The sequence below is a fragment of the Pinus tabuliformis genome, chromosome 2_1 (assembly GCF_031772625.1).
Source record: "Pinus tabuliformis cultivar Carrire ecotype Pingquan chromosome 2_1, CPIR1, whole genome shotgun sequence".
Taxonomy (NCBI): Eukaryota; Viridiplantae; Streptophyta; class Pinopsida; order Pinales; family Pinaceae; genus Pinus; species Pinus tabuliformis.
The window spans coordinates 573,836,882-573,856,905 of record NC_142299.1 but is presented as its reverse complement, the minus strand read 5'-3'; the positions used below and the strand labels follow the sequence as shown (position 1 = coordinate 573,856,905).

General features: G+C 39.7%; 1 protein-coding gene across 1 annotated transcript in view; it reads left to right on the top strand.

Moving 5' to 3' along the window:
• TTN1 (ARM repeat superfamily protein) overlaps positions 1–20,024 on the top strand; it is a 370,146-nt gene that overhangs the window by 81,587 nt on the left and 268,535 nt on the right. Inside the window, exon 5 of the mRNA XM_089403008.1 lies at positions 14,688–14,873. Within this exon, the coding sequence (XP_089259134.1) occupies positions 14,688–14,873 (186 nt within the window). The remainder of the gene's footprint in view (positions 1–14,687; positions 14,874–20,024) is intronic.

Here is a 20,024-nt window from a genome sequence, read left to right as displayed (position 1 = left end):
CTCACTTGTGCTGCCTGCACTCGCGTTCCTGCACTCATGCGTTCATGCACTCGCTCGTTCTTGCACTCGCCCGTGTTGCACTCACACGTTTCTGCACTCACGCGTTCCTGCACTCGCGCGTTCCCGCACTCGCGTGTTCTTGCACTCGCGCGTTCCTGCATTCACGTGTTCTTGCACTCATGTTCCTGCACTCGCGCGCTCCTACACTTGTGTGTTCTTGCACTCGCGCGTTCCTGCACTCACGCTGTCTTTCTTGATGTGTAGACTATGAAAGATGCTTCTTGTTAAATGACTCTCTTCCACCTTATATTTATACGCAATACAAAGGCTCCATCAAATCACAACTTGTCAGATGGTCTAAACGCCTAGTTGACCTTGAACAAACCCACATATTGACTTCAAAAATTAATATTTTCATTTCTACAACTCGAATTTCGACGATTTTCATTACGTCCAGTTCATCTTGGTGTCCTCTATCATCTCCATCCATCACATGTAGAAATCTCCTCATGGTTTTGGCCCCAACATCGATGGGTACAAAACCCCAAGCTTGGGTTTCAAGCCCACAAGCCACACTTGTGTGCCAACTCCTCCACAACCCTTAAGCCTAGGGTTTGGAGTACCTCCCAAGCTACAAATCTCAAAAATTGTTTCGTTACCTTCATAGATGACTACTCCAGGAAGACCTAGGTTTATTTTTAAAGACGAAGGATGAAGTCTTCAGTTGCTTCCAAGAGTTCAAGGCTTTTGTGGAGAATACGATAGGAAAAATCATCAAGGTACTTCCTACATACAATGGAGGCGATTATACAGAGTAGGACTTCATGGGGTGGCTTATGTGAAGGAGGGCATCATGAGAGAGTGGACAACTCCATACAAATTTGAGTAATGGAGCGAAAGAACAAAACGATTGTTGGGGAAACAAAGGCGATGTTCTATGATCAGGATATGCCCAAGTTCTTATGGGTAGAGGCATGTAGCACGACAATGTACATATAGAATAGGGTTTGTCACAGAGCGTTGGGGAAGATAGCACAAGAAGAGGTCTTCATAGGGAAGAAGCCAGAGGTCAGGCATTCCAGGGTCTTTGGTAGTGTAGTATATTGTTATGTGCTGGATGACAAATGCAACAAACTTGATCGGACTGTAGAGAAGGGATATTTCGTTGGCTATAGTGAAACATCCAAGGCATACAAGATCTACATTCCGAGCAGCAGGAGGATCATCGTGAGACGAGACGTGAAGTTCTAGGAGGAGAAAGCCTTCAGGAGATTTCTAGAGTTACCAACAGGTGATCAGAGTGAGCCAACAAAAGCTCCAAGGGTTGAGCAACAACTGTAGGGACAATAGTAGGGTCAACAGAGCATGAGTACAATTACTAGTATGAGCACTAGCTCAGGTGCAGATGGTCCTGTGAGTTCACAACAAATGGAGTAGTGGGGACAAGATGCGGTGCTTCAAGCTCTACCCACCACAAGAGGAATGAGAAGTAGAGAGGTTCAACAGACAGTGAAGGATGTGTAGGAGTTTGTGGGAACTCCTAGGATGGGAAGGAGGGAGCGTAGACAACCAGACAAGTACAAGACATGGTGAGGCTGCACAACATTAGATTTTGCAGGATGCCATGGTGGAGGAGTATAACCCCATCATGATTAACGATGTATGGGAGGTCATGCCTAAACCAGTCGACAGGGTAGTGGTTGGCTCTAGATGGATCTATAAGATCAAGTACACTGCAGATGGTAGTGTAGAGAAGTACAAGGCTAGGTTAGTGGCCAAGGGGTATGCATAAAAGGAAGGCGTTGATTATGAGGAGACCTTCGCTCCAGTGGCTAGATATACCTCTATCTCGGCAGGGATATCTCTAGCAGCACAGATGGGATGGCAGATTCACTAGATGGATGTCAAGGCAACATTTTTGAATGGGGTGATAGAGGAGGAGGTGTATATCAAACAAGCAGAGGGTTTTGAGACGCATGAGAGAGGCACACGTGTTTAGACTAAAGAGAGCACGATACGGGCTCAAACAAGCTCTCAAGGCATGGTATGGTCAGATTGAGAACTACTTTGTAGTAGAAAGGCTTTGTGAAGAGCGAAGTAGATTCCAAACTCTACTATTTGATGGTAAGAGGTGAGCCATTCATCCTAGTTTTGTATGTATGTGATCTCTTCTTAATAGGGTCATCAGGGCTCGTAGAGGATTGCAAGAGGGATTTGGCAACATAATTTGAGCTGAAGGACTTGGGATTGATGCATTTCTTCCTAGGATTGGAGGTATGGTAGACAGATGGGGAGATCTTCCTTGGGCAAGGGAGATATGCTATGGAGATCTTGAAGAGGTTTAGAATGCCGGATTGTAGATCCATGTCCACACCAATGATTACCAACTGGAGGGAGATCGATGCTTCATATGAAGCATATGTGAACCCAACCTTGTATAGGCAGCTCATCGAATCTCTTATGCATTTGGTCAACACAAGGTCAGACGTTTGTTTCGCGGTCAACACTCTCAGTTAGGTTATGGTGGAACCAAAGAGGGCGCATTGGACAACTACGAGACATGTTTTGAGGTATTTTCATGGCACAGACGAGTATGGTTTGAGGTATGCTCGAGGCGATGGTGTCAATTTGTGTGGATATAGTATATACAGATGCAGATTGGGCAGGTAGTTCAATGGATTGGAAAAGCACTTCAGGGTGTTGCTTCTGTATTGGATTAGGGGTCGTCTCTTGGTGCGGCAGGAAGCAAAAATCCGTGGATTGGGTTCTGCAAAGGCAAAATACATGGCAGATAGCATGGCCACATACGAAGCTATTTGGCTTCAGAAGTTGCTAGTAGGTTTGTTTGGTCAACGGTTGGATTCGACCAATATTTACTGTGATAATCATAGTTGCATTAGGGTCTCTGAGAATTCGATGTTTCATGATAGGTCGAAGCATATCGACATAAGGTACCACTTCATCAGAGATTGTATGCAACGTGGGTAAGTTCGACTACAACATGTTCCCACAGATCAACAAGTTGCATAAATTGTCACGAAGGCCTTGGGCAAGGCAAAATGTGTTCTTTAGGGATAAGATGGGAGTAGTGGAGAACACCTTCCTCGTTAAGAGGGTGTGTTAGTTTTTGTTAGTAGTGGACGACTATTCTAGTGTCTGTGGTGTCTATGAGGCTAAGGAACACATTTTCTCCAATACCCAAAAAAGTTTCGCGAGAAAATGCCTCAATAGATTAATCAACCAATTATTAAAATTTTCCGAAGTCTAACATAGGAAAACTGGTTAATTAAGTCGAATTATTTGAGGAAAATCGATTTGCTCTAGAGACTTCTAGAAAAGTCACTTGATGGGGTCAAGATGATCTTAGCCATAGATTATGATTAGATCATGGCCGTTCGTTGCTCAACAAGAGATTATAAGAGCAAGTTGATAGGGTTTGGAGAGGGACACTTGAGCAGCTCAACTTACCTAGTTGCAACAAATTAGCAAGGGCGTAGTTGAAGCAGAGGGAGACACCGACAACAAGGGTTTCAACAGAGATTTGAGAGGAGATTTTCTGAGAAGATTTCCAGTTTCCAGAGGTAGGAAGGAGGCTGATTTTGTTTTTGAAGAAGGAGGCCGAAATTAATAGTGCGAGTAGCCGATTAGATAGTGCGAGTGGCAGAGAAGCTGATTTCAATGTTCTAGTGTCAGATTTATCACCCAGAGGTAGAGTGAGTGGGTCAAGAGAAGGGTTGGAGACAATTTTACTTCTTGGGACATTTTCTCAAAGGCTGTGCAAATTTTACAGAGCAGGTAGTGTGCATTTCTTGGCAGCAATGCAAGTGCCAGGAGGAGGTGCGAGTTTGCTGGAGGAGGCCGATTTGATTTGTAGAGGACACTTTGTGTCTCTAGATTATTTTTGCCAATGGAGATTATTATTTGTTGGAGCTTTGTCAATATTAGGCAAGCAATTTGATGTAGTCTTAAATTGCTAAAGAATTAATAATATAAACCCTCATTTGCTGCACTGGTCTACCCCACTTGGGGTTTTTCCAAGGACTATTATCCAAAAATCTTGGCGTCCATAATTGTGTGTGCAATATTTTATGAGTTCTTGAATTTAATTTTGTGAAGATTGAGAGAATTAAACGTTATTTGCCATAATTTTCTAAAGACAAATAATCTCTAGTAGATAGAAGATTAAATTTTCAGTTGCTGAAATCATGGAAATTTCATAAGGCATTGGTCGTGCCTCCCAAGGCAGTTTTGGCAATGTTTATGGACACTTGGACACCTCCTATCATCTAAGAAGTGAGCAAAGATCAAAAGATATTGTTGATTTGATTCATTTAGATGTTTGTGGACCCATGCCGTTGGTTTCATTGATAAGTAATCCTTATTATGTCACTTTCATTGATGATTTCTTTAAAAAAGATAGAATATATCTTATGAAGACCAAGGATGAGGCCTTTAACATGTTTCGAGAATTCAGAGTTCTTATTAAGAACTAGACATGCGGGATGATCAAGGTGCTAAGATCAAACAATGGAGGGGGTTATACCTCTAATGCTTTTAATTCCTTTTGTAGAGAAGTTGAGATCAAGAGGGAGTTTATAGTGCCTTATTACGTGCAGCAAAATGGGGTTTTAGAATGAAATAATATATTCATTGTAGAGATTGTTAATTTTATGATCCATGACTTAGAGATGCATATGTTTCTTTGGGCAGAGTCATGTTGTACAATAGTCAACACATTGAACAAGTGTCCTCACAGAGTGTTGAAGGGCAAGACTTCAAAGGAAGCTTTTATAAGGGAGAAACCAAATGTTTCTGATTTGAAGGTGTTTGGGAGTCGAATTTACATTCATACTCTAGAGGAGAAGAGGATGGAGATTGAACCCTCCAATTTGAATTGTATTCTAGTTGGCTAATTGAGTCTTCTAAGGCTTATAATATTTATGTTCCATCTTAGAGGAAGATAATAGTGAGTTGGGATGTGAAATTTGATGAGGATCTGTGATCTTTGAGGTCCTAGGAGCTTCCAATAGCGACGAGGAGGAGACAACACCTATTGCCCCAAGCATTGATCCACAGGTTTCAAGGAGTTAATGTTCTAGGTCAAATAGGTTCTGGTATAGGTATAGAGATAACTTTATCATGTAGTACAACTAGGAGGCCTAGGTGACTTACCTAGATGTTGTAAGAGGTAGAGGAGCACGTTGGTGTTCCAAAGACTTCCTTCTAGGTAAGTCATCCTCCTAAGAAATTTGCCACTTATGTTGCAATGATGTTGCCCATTATTGATGTAGATCCTTCTAGTGATGAGGAGGTAGTAGTGGAGTAGGTATGGCGGGATGCCATGGTGGTATGCCATGATGCCATGAAGAATGATGTGTGGGGTAGTTGTTCCTCAACAAGATGGAAAATCAATTTTTGATTCTAGGTGCTTGTACAAGGTAAAGCATGAAGTTGATCGTAGCATAGAGAAGTATAAGGCTTGATTCATCACAAGAGGATTGTCCAAGAAAGAGGGAGTTAACTATAGGGAGACCTTTGCTCTAGTCGCTAGGTATGTGTTATGAATAAAATATATTAAATATAAATAATGATGATAATTGTAATAATGATTAGTTAATTAGTAATTAGTGTTGAAGAGGCATGTCTAAATGGGACATGACTTTCCATGAAGAGGCACTTGCCTAGTATATAAGCAGGCCCCTCACTCTCATTTGTAACATCATTCTCATTCATACATTTTTAATATATATTCCTGTATCCTAAATGGAAATCTACATATTCAAAGTCTTCTGGAGTATTTAACTTGAAGAACGAACTATTATGTCTTTAACATTAGTTTTTCACTGACAATAATATTAGATGGATTTTAAGAGGACCTTCCTGAATGGTGTGATTGAGGAAGAAGTATATGTGAATCAGTGGAGAGGGACTGAGCTGTGTGGGTGACAGACCCATGGGTCAAGATGAGAAAGTCCTTTATGGTTGAAGTAGGCACCATGTGCTTGGTCCTCCAGGATTGATGAGTTCCAGTTAGGTTTAGGCTTCACGGAAACTTCTGCAGATCCCAGTCTTTATATATTTGATAAATCTGAACTGGTTGTTTCGGTTGTATATGTAGATAATCTGATATTTATAAGGAGTTCAGAGAAGTGCATTGCATGGTGTGACCTTGAGTTAGCGAGTTTGGGATGGACATTGAATTTAGGTACAAGTGATGTTTACTTTGGGCAGGAAAAGTATACAGTTGAGATCTTGAAGGGATTTTAGATGATAGATTTTAAACCCTTGGCTGTCCCTATGATACCAAATCTGGAGTTACATGCTGCCTTGGAATAAGATTTGGTATATGATTTGAAATATGGGCATTTGATTGGATCTTTGATGTATGCAATTAATACCATAACTGATATATGTTTTGTTTTGAATACTTTGACCAAGTATATGTTTGAACTGAGGCAGAGTCACTGGATATTTACAAACCGTAAGCTCTGATACTTGAAGGGCACAATATATTATGGTTTGACATATGTGGGAGTTAGTGAGATGACCTTGCATGGGTTTTCTGATTCTGACTGGGTGGGGGATGCAGGGGACAGAATGATTACCTTAGGTTGTTGCTTCAGTTTGGGTTTAGGAGTGATACCTTGGTTCAATAGGAAGCAGGCATTGGTGGGATTGAGTTCAGTAGAGGCTGAGTACTGGCAACTAACACTCTGAATTATGATGCTAGATGGCTTCATAAGTTTATAACAAAGCTGGCGACTGAGATGTTGGAACCTACTATGGTGAATTGTGAGAATCATAGTCACTTTAGACTCTACGAGAATCCAATATTACATGACCGCACCAAGCACATTGACATCAGGCACCACTTTCTTTGGGACATGATTTAGAAGGGAATAGAGGCTATAGAGTATCTTCAGCGAAATCAACATGTTGTGGATATCTTGACTAAGCCCCTGGCAAAGGGGAAGGTTGAGATTTTCATTGAGAGACTATGTTTGGTGGAGAACACTTTCCTGACTAAGAGGGAGTGTTAGAGTTTATGTGTTTTGCTCAGTTAGTATTCTCCTCCAGTATGGTGCAGCAGTGAAGGCAGATCCTTACAACAGTGGCACACTAAAGCAGATCCATAACTCGGGTTTTGTGCACAACAGAGGGACATTTTAATGATGCAACAGAACCAATTTGCTTTGGGAGGCGTGCTGTAGTTATGTACAGACAAAGAGGGTGCATGCATTCACCAGCCTCACTGTATTTCCAGTTCTCTATCCCTCTAATTTATAATTGGAGATATAACTGTGTCCTCTTCCTGGATAGGGGTTACTGGCCTATGTCTGCTACCCCTCAGAACAGTTGTTACTGTGCTGCTCCCTGGACACAACATAATTTTGGAGGCAGATTACTCAAACAATAATGAATTATAGTGTATTATCTTTGTATTAGGATTATGAATGTGAATGTCACCATATATGAAACATTTTCCTGGCAGCATTAATCAACTTGTACCACTAATATCCATGCACAAATCATTAAGCACCTTATCAATTCCCTAGCAAGATTATAGTTTATTGTTGCTTACTAGCACCTTTTGAGTGCACAGCTGACTTTTTTGATTTCGATTATGTTAGCATGCATTATTACACAACTCATGTTATGATGACTGACTGAGTTGACAAAATAGGTGCTGCTTTTAAAGTTAAAAGACCTCCCTATTATAGCTTTATACTGTTGAAAAAGTGTAACTAGGTTCGGTCTTCATAAATGTAATTTTGATAGGTCAAGCACATGTTTAAGTGCTTCTAGGAAAGTCAAGGAGTCAATCTAATTGTTAAAGACCCATGTGGGTATGTTACACTATGAAAATCTATGTATTAGAGTCAAAGAATGACCTCCAAGCAAAGTCAAAAGCCTCCTTATGTCGGCCTCAACAAAAGAAGTAATTCGGTTTCTTAAGGAGAGTCGGCCTCACTTGATCAAGTCGGCCCAAATAGGAGGGACAGACTCCTATATATAGGGCTATTCGACCTCACCAAAGAAAGACAAGTGATCTCTGAAATCAGCGAAGAAGTGGTGCGAGAAAGGAAGAGAAAGGGTCTCTATTTCAGCAAGAAAGAGAAGCATCCTAGCTGAAGTTGGAGGACTGATCTTGAGACAAATTTCTGTCACACGTGCGAAGAGGAAGGGTTCATTCTGCTGCCATATAAGAGCTGCTATTACAGTCATAAGAAGAAGCTTGGTTGGGCTGGTAAAAGAGTGCTAATTAGGCCTCTTGCTCAAGCGAAGGAAGAAACAACTAAAGCGAAGGAAAGAGAGCAAGTAAAGCATCAATTCTTGAAGGTATCAACTCACACGTACGAAGAAAAAGGACCATACTGCTGCTATCTCAGATCTGTGACTACGGTAGGGAAAAGAGCTTGTATAAGTCAGAAATAAGGGCTTCTCCTTGACTAAAGAAGACTCCACCTCAAGCGAAGAAGGCAATGAAGAATACCTCTTCTAGGGTATGCATAACTAGGGTTTCTGCAATAAAGCCATCAGTTGAAGGAGGATGAAGAAGAAGGTCAAGGTGCAACAGAAGGGATTGATCTCGGATCAACAGGAAAGGATTGACTTGTGCTTGGAGGATTTTTTTTGTCAAGGGTCTAGAGTTTGGCATTTGTCAATTGAAGCTTCAATAAGAGAAATTTGTAGAAGGGTTTTCCTCTCTAGGAGAGAGAGGTTTTTGCCCTGGCTGAGAGCCAACATCTTGTGTTCTTGTCTCTTTTGTTTTGGTAACTGTTGGATGATGTAAGAGAACACTCTCTAATAATAATAAGAAAAGATTGTGCTAATAAGAAAAAGTAAAAGTATCTCACAAATAGTTATCATCGTCAGAAGAATCTCACCCTAATCTAAATGCCTTAGATTCTTCAACATGGTATCAGAGCTAAGGTGACACATCAAGGAAGGGCATCTCAAGAACACAAAGGTTGAAGCATCAGATCTACAAGCTAAGGTTCCAGATCCGTCAAAATAAGAAGGATTACTATCCCCTAGATCCATCAAGAAGGACTACCATCCTGGGAACAAAGCTCTTACTGAAAGAAGAAAGCCTTCCATCTAAAGGCATCTACAAAAAGGTTCATCCAAGAAGAGTCTCCATCAAAGATTCATCATCTTCAAAGGAAGGCACTCAGATCAAAGCTCATCATTGAAGATCTCCAAGACTACACATTGAGAAGTCTTCATTACCAAGCAAATCTCTCACAAGGCACCTTGAAGGAAGTATCTTGAAGAACTCAAAAATCCAAGGCTTTCCCTGAAGTCAAAGCATCAATCTTCAAGGAAGCAACAAAACCTCTTCATCACCAACTCTCTCAAGTAAGTATTTTTATGTCCTCTTTTGAACATATCAAAATGTCTTTTTGCAAGGAAAGCAACAGATTGATTGGGACCACTAATTCCCTTGCATGAGAAAATCGGACTGATCTCATTCTCAAAGAAAATGAAGTTATGGACTACATCAAAGGGAATGTAACTATTCCTTCAAAGGATCAAACTCAAGCCTTGGCAAAGTATAATAAGGATGAAACAAGGGCTGAAAGGATTCTGATAGAATCCATCAAGGACCCTCTCATTCCTTATGTTTTCAACTTTGAAACATCTAAAGAAATCTATGATAAACTGGTGGGGCTATTCTCAATCAGTACAATTGGAGAAGTGATATCACTGCGTACTGAACTATATAAAATGAAGATCTCCAAGGAAGAAGGAATAACTAGCTACTTCATGAAGGTCTCTGAGATGAGAGAACAACTACAAGAACTAGGAGAAGTTATGTCAGACAGAGAGATGACTACTGTAGTGCTCAATGCATTACCAGAGGAATGGGGCAACTTCACATCCAGTATATATGCCAAGAAGGAAGCTACCCCGTTGAATGAACTTTGGTCTCTATGCAAAATTGAAGAGACTAGACTCAAAGCCAAAGAAGATGTGGGATCAAAGGAGCAAGCATTTGCTACTATGGCCAAGAGAAAAGGAAAATTTGGCAAGTTTGGTCCACAGAGAAAGGGTAAAAGAGATATGTCAAAAGTCCAATGCTTTGGCTACCAAGAATATGGACACTATAAAAGGGATTGTCCTAAGTTCAAGAAGGACAACAATAAAAGGAAACAAGAAGAAGCCCACATTACCCAAGAAGTGAAAGAAGAAGAGAAGAAGCAGAAGAAGGAAACCCCTCCGGATCTCTACTATGACTGAGATCAACTTCTTCACCTAAGTTCTCTTTAAAGTTTTGGGTATCATAGGAATATGTAGGAGTAGGATAGAATGCATGATTTATAAGAATGGCACCTTCAAGAATATAGGAGCATTGTGTAGAGATAGCTCAGATAAAGACATTCAATATAGGAAGGATGTAGCCATTGAATGACCTCATCAATGCATAAAGGAATGATCATGATCAGGAAGAATCATCTTAGAAGGCCATTGTCATCAACAAAAAGAAGCGTTTGATAAGGATTATAAGGATCCTCCGCTGGAATCTTCAATAGAAGATTCATGATTTTTAGAAAAGGTGGAATCTTCAATAGAAGATTCATGATTTTTAGAAAAGGCAGATGTCTTGATGGGAATTCCACTTATGGGGATTCAAGAAAGGATGATATGTAGGCAAGGAAGATACAATAAAGCAAAGGAGATTGAGGTAATCTCAATCTAGGAAAGCTGTCAAAGGAAGCAGAGATGATCAAGGAAAGAACTAAGATGAGGTATGTATGCATCTATGTTTTTAGTGAAGTCATGTCATCATTTGTGTTAATAAGCATGGAATTGCTCTGGTAGCATGGTCAAGAAAAATGATAGATCTCTTTCATTAAAAATATGCGTGAAAGACATGGTTCACTCTGATAAAGGTCAACATGAGAAATGTCCTCATATGAAGTATGAGGTGACTGACAAGAGAACCTGTAAAGAAGCACATGAGATAAAGAGACCATGGACACTAGGAATCAACATCTGACAGATTTGTTAAGACATCTCCTGGAAGAAGGCACGAGAATTCTAACAAAGGAAGAAAAAGATCAAAGGACCCTTGACACTAGAAAGGCCTTGGAGATGTGAACATGCAGGATGCAGAGGATTCAAGCCAACAAGATATCATGATGGAGAGCCATCTCGAAAGGTATTTTTTGACTTAATGTTATATTTTGATTTTTCTTGAGTAATATCTGGATAGGGTCATGCAGGGCTACTGGAACAAGAGTTGCAAGTGCAAGTACAACTAACATTCATGTGGAGGATGGAAATTCTGGAAAGAAGCATGATGAGAAAGAAGTAGCCATATGGAGAAGATTCCAGATATGCATCAAGTAAGCCACTTTCCATGAAGAGAAGAATGACATGATGAACCAAGAAGGAATGTGATGGATGGCTAATGCCCTACAAGGAAGAAGCTCGACTGAATATCATGACATCAAGGAAAGAAATTGATCAAGCAACTGAAGGACCCACAAAAAGAAGTTGCTGATGAAAAGAAGAGTCCCTAGTTGAAAGGGAGCTCTGACAAGTCCCTAATTAAGAGGGAGCTTGGGCAAGTCCTTGGTCAGAGGCAACTTGGGTACATTCCTTTATAGGAATGGGAATGTCTTCCCTAGTTGAGAGGGAGAGATAGACACAACATTCTTGTCTTCACTTGGGAAGAAAGAATGGAGGAGGGTAATCATCTGTCATCCGATGCTCTTTGAGGATGTGTAGGGTATCCAAGATAAGAGTAGGCAAGAGGACCGATATTCTTTGAGGGCTGGGAACCCAAGACAAGAATAGTCCTAGAAGCTCATACTTAGTGAAGACCTGGGTGGGTATGTACCTTGAGAGACAATGATGAAGGTGTCTATAGTCATTGGTCTCGCCAAAATTATGTTGTGATCTAACGAGAGATAGAGCTGCCAGTCAAGGCCTTGCTGTGAAGACAATGTTGGTTACTATGATGCTATAACAGATGGATTGCCAATCCGATTTCTCTTATGTGAATTCTTCAGATTGAAAATGTCCAAACACCTTGTAAATTGATTTATGAATACCTCCCTACTTAAGAGGGAGTGTTGAAGAAAGTGTAACTAGGTCTGGTCTTCATAAATGTAATTTTGATTTCTGTACTTGTAAAAGAAAAGAATTATTACTTCTGTCATTATCGAGAATGGGTTTCTTGCCCATTTGATAGGTCACGCACATTTTTAAGTGCTTCTAGGAAAGTCAAAGAGTCAATGTAATTGTGAAAGACCCATGTGGGCATGTTACACTATGAAAATCTATGTATTAGAGTCAAAGAATGACCTCCAAGCAAAGTCAAATGCCTCCTCCTTATGTCGGCCTAAACAAAACAAGTAATTCGGTGTCTTAAGGACAGTCAGCCTCACTTGATCATGTCGGCCCAAATAGGAGGGACAACTCCTATACATAGGGCTATTCGACCTCACCAAAGAAAGACAAGTGATCCCTGAAATCAGTGAAGAAGAGGGCTAGAAGAAGTGCGAGAAAGGAAGAGAAAGGGTCTCTATTTCAGTGAGAAAGAGAAGCATCCTATCCGAAGGTGGAAGACTGATCTTGAGACAAATTTCTGTCACACATGCGAAGAGGAAGGGTTCATTCTGCTGCCATATAAGAGCTGCTATTACAGTCACAAGAAGAAGCTTGGTTGGGCTGGTGAAAGGGTGCTAATTAGGCCTCCTACTCAAGTGAAGGAAGAAACAACTAAAGTGAAGGAAAGAGAGCAAGTAAAGCATCAATTCTTGAAGGTATCACCTCACACGTGTGAAGAAAAAGGACCATACTGCTGCTATCTCAAATCTGTGACTATAGTAGGGAAAAGAGCTCATATAAGTCAGAAATAAGGGCTTCTCCTTGATTAAAGAAGACTCCACCTCAAGCGAAGAAGGCAAGGAAGAATACCTCTCCTAGGGTATGCATAACTAGGGTTTCTGCAGTAAAGCTATCAGTTGAAGGAGGACAAAGAAGAAGGTCAAGGTGCAACAGAAGGGATTGATCTCCTTGACTTGTGCTTGGAGGATTTTTTTTTTGTCAAGGGTCTAGGGTTTGGCATTTATCAATTGAAGCTTCAATAAGAGAAATTTGCAGAAGTGTTTTCCTCTCTAGGAGAGAGAGGTTTTTGCCCTGGCTGAGAGCCAACATCTTGTGTTTTGGTAACTGCTTGATGAAGTAAGAGAACACTCTCTAATAATAATAATAATAAAAGATTGTGCTAATAAGAAAAAGTAAAAGTACCTCACAAATTGTTATCATCGTCAGAAGAATCTCACCCTAATCTAAATGTCCTAGATTCTTCAACATATACCACCATGTGGATCCTCTTAAAAGGATCATATCCTCAGGTATTTCATGCATGGACATCTTCTGTATTTCTCTACAGTTAATGCCTTTACGAGTAAAAGATACCTTGGCTTAAACTTTAGGTTAATTTGTATTTTGCAGAAATAAATGCTTGATGCATATTGGCCCTAGATTTACTCATTGAGTACATTTACATGCTTCCTCAAAATTCACCCTCATTCAAAAAATTTTGATATAAGAATATTGTTTTTATACAGCATCAATTGGCTGTTAGAACCTATTGCAGTGTTAAATACAGAAAATGTCCCTATAGAAAGTCCTAATCTCAACCAATTGAATGCCCATTTGGACAATGTCCATTGTCAACTAATGATTTCTTGGTCAAAGTCATTTGGGTGTAACTTTGACCTTTATTTTTATAATATACTATAATCTAAACAAACCATTGCATGCTAGTCTTATTTTTTCCAAGGAAAACCTCGCGGGGAAACCAAAAGGATTCTTCCTCACATTCATGGATGGAATTGCTGGTAAACTTATTGGTGTAGACTAGTGTGCCTGACCAAAGAGGCTTCTCCTGGTATGAAACAAGCCAAATGCCCAGCAACATTCGTGACAATTGGTTGAGCTAACCCCTTGGGCTTGTTTGCTAGTCTATTTACAAACTAGACTGTAATCTACAGAGACAACATGCCTTCCTAAGCCTTAAATACAGAAAATGTCCCTATAGAAAGTCCTCTTAAGATAATTTCAACCAATTGAATGCCCATTTGGACAATGTCCATTGTCAACTAATGATTTCTTGGTCAAAGTGATGACCAAGTCATTTGGGTGTAACTTTGACCTTTGTTTTTATAGTATGCTATAATCTAAACAAACCATTGTTTGCTAGTCTTATTTTTTCCAAGGAACTCGTGGGGAAACCAAAAGGTTCCTCACATTCGTGGATGGCATTGCTGGTAAACTTGTTGGTGTAGACTAGTGTGCCTCACTGAAGAGGATTCTCCTGGTATGAAACAAGCCAAATGCCCAGCAACATTTGTGACAATTGGTTGAGCTAACCCCTTGCACTTGTTTGCTAGCATATTTACAAACTAGACTGTAATCTTCAGAGACAACATGCCTTTCTAAGCCTTTTTACAATTAATTATAATTTATATTGCATGAAAACCATTTTGTACGTTCTGTGTAGTCTTTTTAATCTATAATAAATTACCTTGTGGGTGCATGAATGCACATATGGCCATTTTTATAATTTGTGAACTTGTTCATTGAGGGAAGCCATATCTAGCATCTATGTTCACATTTTGGTTTTGCATCATTTGTGGCACTCATACATTTATTTGTACTTACAGGGAAGGAACAGCTTGCTGGGAGAAAATCTTTCATCTGCAGCTCCCAGTACAAACCATGAAAATGAATCAGGGAAAGAATTGGATTCAACTATAAATGTAGAAAATGGTGAAGCACAAGAAGAAATTGATGTGCCAGAGGTCATTGAGGAAATAATTGAACAATTATTATCTGGTTTAAGGGATAAGGTATATAATATATTAATATTGTGATAGGGCTTAATTTTATTTGCTGAGGTAATTGACTTTATGATATCTTTCTTCTTGGGTTTGTGTAGTCTTTTTTCTTTGATAATTTGCTCAGTAGTATGAGTGATTCGATGAAATTAACCTGTTTTTCTTTTGGGATTATTTAATATCATTGAAACACTGTCTTAAAATACTATTTTAAACTTATTTGGCACATGCCTGCAGATGCATAATATTAGATACTGTATCTGGTGTCTGCTGTGACCATGAGTTCAAATGGCTAGCTAGAAGAGTTTGGACCTGCTTTGTTATGATAGCTAGTTGAAACGTGAGGCTAATTGATGAAATATCATCATTCTTGAATGACCAGTGAATCTCAGAAAGCAGTTCCGATCAATCTGGAAAGCATTTTTAGTTTCTAAAACACCTCGAGGCACTGGAGGCCTTCTACAGGATATTTTCATAAGGTGGGAAGCTCCTCTGTGGTTTCTGTCTGTTTCTGAAAACTGCTGAGGTTGTTTCTTGAATTTTTAGTTAAAAATTAAAAAGAAAACAGACAAGAACGGCTGACTCTACCCAACCTGACAAAACCTTAAAGGAACAGTAATGAAAAACTGAATAGCAAAACAATAAACACATTTCATGAGAGATGAAGTTCAAAAGCAGAAGTGGAAAAATGATATAAACTGCTTGGGGAATTTCTTCCCGTTCCCAAAATTGGTTTCCTGTGATTTACTCTGAAGTCTAACTGAAGTTTCCAGTGCTTAAAAACCATTGCTATTGATGTCTCCAGACACTTGTTTTCTGCTGTTTCCCTTTTTCAATTTCCCATATTTGAGGATATGTGGCGAACAGCCCAGGAAGTGATCCTTTTTTTTCTATAAACTCAGAGCAAAGAAAAAAAAACTCTCAACCGTTAGATTCTAGGAGATAATACCTAGAATCTGACTGCTATTGCTGTTTATAGCAGGGTTGCGGGAGCGCCCCCCCCAAACGAACCCGCTCCCAATTCGCGCTCTGCTCGGGAGCTAGTTGGGAGCGCACTCCCTTAAAAAAAATGCTCCCTGGTTTTTACGGAATGATTAGGGGAGCTCCTTAGTCTTTTTGCAATATTTTTTTTTTTTTTTGCAGTAACATTTAAAATGCAAATTTTTTCAAAGAAACAAATAATTTTTGAGTGGGGCAGCTTAATGATCAAGCCTATGGCCCTAGTATTAACATGCGATTCATGGTAATGTTAAATTCTTAAAGTAAAAGTTACATTCCCCTTAATCTTCATTTTCATCAAAGGATGAAAATGAAGATTAAAGAGAATACCACTTTTCCTTAAATTTTTAACATTACCATGAAATGACTCAGGATGTTTGAGAGTGGTTCCGACCTCATTGGATTTCATATGGAGAAAGTAGAATTTTAGATCTCATTCAAAATCCAGCAGACTTATCAGATTTTCAGGATTGGGGGGATTGCAATGTTTCCAATGGATTTTGTCATGTATTAGGGTATGAAATTCGTATTTAATCAAGAGAATCAATCCCTCTATGTACCTTGATGTTAGTGACATTGGTTGTGGAACTCCTCTATCATGACCATACTAAAAATGTACCCATCACTGAAACAAAATCTTGACTTGACATGCTATGCTTTTTCTATCTTATGTTAATGCTTAGAGGGTGATATTAATGACAAAGATCCCTGTACAGATCCAGAGGTAATGGCAAAGATACCTCTGGATATTAATGCTTAGAGGGTGATATTTCATATTAACGACAAAGATCCTGATTTTCCAACAAGACTAAAAAATTAGACATTTCTCATGGCGGCAAGTGACCCAAGCATTAGCAATAGTTAATAGATTTACTTGTCTTGTCTAGTTTCTAGTAGTTTTTAGAACTGCTGACTCTTTCATATTTATTATGATATTTTTGTAAACAATATATGACAAATTATGTTTGAAGTTTGAAGTTGGCAATTATAACTTATTGGCAATGAATTATGAATATGATGCTTCGTGAAAGTTGTTTCATTTTATGTTTTATTATTTGTTGTAATGGTTACTCTTAGCTTACAAGTACAACTTTTAATATCAATGATGATAAATGTTATATATTGAATTTTGAAAGCTTGAAACTTTAAGATTGATTAATCATGAGACTCAATATGTTGTATGTTACTATGTTACTAACTTGTGGACGTGGTTGATGAAGATTATAACTTCTAGATGATTGTTGTTATATGGTTCAATCTATGTTTTTTATATTTAATTCATCATTCTACATGTTTTTGTTGACATATATGCACCAAAATATAAAAAATATAAAAAAATATATATTTTATAAAAAATCGTTTCTCGAATCGCTCCCAAATCGGGAGCTTCTAATTATGTCGCTCCCGCTCCCTGTTTTCGCTCTTGCTCCCAAGTAACCTTGGTTTATAAATATTCTTGGCCAGCAAAGCTCTGAAAGAATCCCATCTCTCATTTTGGAAATTAATGCCAAGGGGATATCATTCCAAGATGAAATTAATATTTGCAATCTAAACCCCATGGGCCTTGTCCTTTCTTCACATTTCAAGGCGAATGAAACTTGCCTCTGTTCAATGCACTTGACTTGCTCCATTAATTGTTGGATGTAATGACCTAAGGTGTAATGTTTCCGAGAAATTAATTGCTCAAGAGATGAAGTAGCCTATCAATCCCTATAGGCTGTAGTCCTTGATAAAGGGGGAAACACCAAAATACCATTGTTTGGGCAAATTTTGGGTCAGCTGGGCAAAGAAAGCCAAAGTTGGGGCTTGGTGTGAGTTTTACTCAATTAATTAAGGAGAGAATCCCCTCAAGGAAATCTATAAATACAAGAGGGATAAATTTGTTTAGATCATCATTGTATTGGATCAATTATCTCTGTTTCTCTTTGAGCCTAAGGGTCTGAGCATTTTAAGACTCAGCGCTCCTATCAATTTCGATGGTGAAAGATTCCACCCCAGTTGATAAACTTCTTTTCATCTTTTAGCTATTTGGTCTTGTTCTGGCACAAAAATTTCTTTACATAGGGAACAACAAGATAGATTGGTGGAAGGATCTGAAGTGAAGCAAAATCAACCTACTTTGAAGCTCGACGAAATTATCCTAGGGCAGATTTGTGGTCCATCTTGAGGCAGCCGAAACTTCCTATATTATAGACAGAAGCCTGAGATACTTCGAGGTCATCTGACGTAGTCAAACCTGAGTTTCTCCTGTGATCGAGTGACAAGGTTGGAACATTCTGTGGCAACAGGATGAGGTCCAAGGAAGACCATCGAATCTCTCTGTGGTCTGAGATTTATGGGATGCGAAGATACTTTTGAATCTGGAATAGTCCGAAACCTTTGAAAACATAACTGAATCCTTCCAATAGATATAATTTGTCCTGAACTTGTTCGGTCAAGGTCTTGAGGCAGGTGCAAGAGTGGTTATAGAGGGAGTTCATGTTGATTTCTGGTAGCATCGGATGTGCTCTAAGTCTCAAATTTTGCAGGGAGGCTTGGGCACATGTATTCCAAAGAACCCAGAAAGCGTTTTGGGAATTAAACTTAGGAAATTAAAATAATGAATGGGTATTGATCTAACTGTGGGTGTAACTTCTAGAAGAAGACAAGGAACAAGCGGAAATGATCTTAGCCATTGATTAGCTTCTAATATGGGCCGTTGAATGTCAACGAGAAGATTATTTAAGGATGCTTGAGGGTCATTTGGAAGACACACACAGAGTTGATCAGTCAGATCGAATTGCTGAAGCTAGAGGCAGCACAATGATTTGTAGTGATCACGCAGAGAGGGGTAGAGGGAGTTTTTGCTGGAGGATATTTTCCGGAGCCAAGAATACTCAGCAGAGAGGTAGAGAGATACACAGAGGAGGGAGCGCAAGGCCAGAGATGGTGACGTAGAGCTAGGAAGGGCTCACGTAGAGCAACGCAAAGCCTCCTACAAAAAAGTCCGAAATTTGCTGGAGGGATGGATATTCTTAGTCGGGAGGGCTGGAACCAGCTCCAGAGGGAAAATCGATTCCCAACAGAGGTGACGTAGACCTACGTAGGGGCAACGCAAAAGTAGCCGAGCAACTCGTTGGTTCAGCTGCCGAATCAGCCGGGACTTGCAGTGTAGAGTGAGGTAATCTCACTAATTTCTTCTGTTGAGTCATAGTCTCTGTACTGGACTACTCGCAAGGCATCCAGAAGTTGTATTCAGAAATAACTTCAACTTAATAATAAGAACTCTCAGATCTACTGCACCGATTTCCCACATTGGGTTTTTTCCGGGGACATTTGTCCAAAAATATCTGTCATTTGTGTTGTATCTTTCTCTATTGTTCAGTTTCTTGTTTCGGCACATTATTTAAATGGTGTAGGCTGCAGTGTATGTCTTTCAATGTTTGTCGTAGGAAATTGCAAATAACTTGTTCATGTAAATCTAACAAGTAGGAGAAGTATCATCAGTTGCTGCAGTAGGGATTCTCGGGCTATAGGAATTTTCACATGGTATCAGAGCAGTGCAGGTGAAGCAAGAAAAACAGTGGCAAAGAACCCAACACTGAGCAGAAAAGAAGATCGAAATAGCTGCAGGAGGCAGTAGTTCGAATCCCCAGAGGGGTTTGCACAGTCCAAACCAGGAGGGCTGAATTTTTGAGGCAGTCTCTCTTTGAGTGAGTCAACAGAGAGGAAGGGTTCCAGATTGAAATTTTGTTGTGGCAGAGGGAGCAGTGTTGAGCCTCAGCGTGAGGAAGAGCTGGTGGGACACATTTTTTCTGTAGGCCGTTTTGCTGGGCAAAAAGACGTTAGAAGAGAGAAGAGAAGCATAGTGAGGGAATTTTTCCTCAATAGACTTCTCACCCAGAAGTCCTTTTTCTTATTGGCTGAGCAAGCAACAGTAAGAGCAGATAGGAGCAGTTCGACATTATCGTGGCAGAGATGGCAACTAGTGGTCTGAGAGAGACAAGTTGGATGGGGCATCCAGCTACGTCATCTGGAAGACAAGGATGTCATTACTTCTAGATGAGCATTCTGTCAAGACCTATGTCAACAACGTGGTGGCTGTCACTGTAGATCAAGATGCACTGAAGAAGTATAGAGCAGAAATGGCGAAGGCCAAGAGGATGATCTTGGATGGAGTAAAGG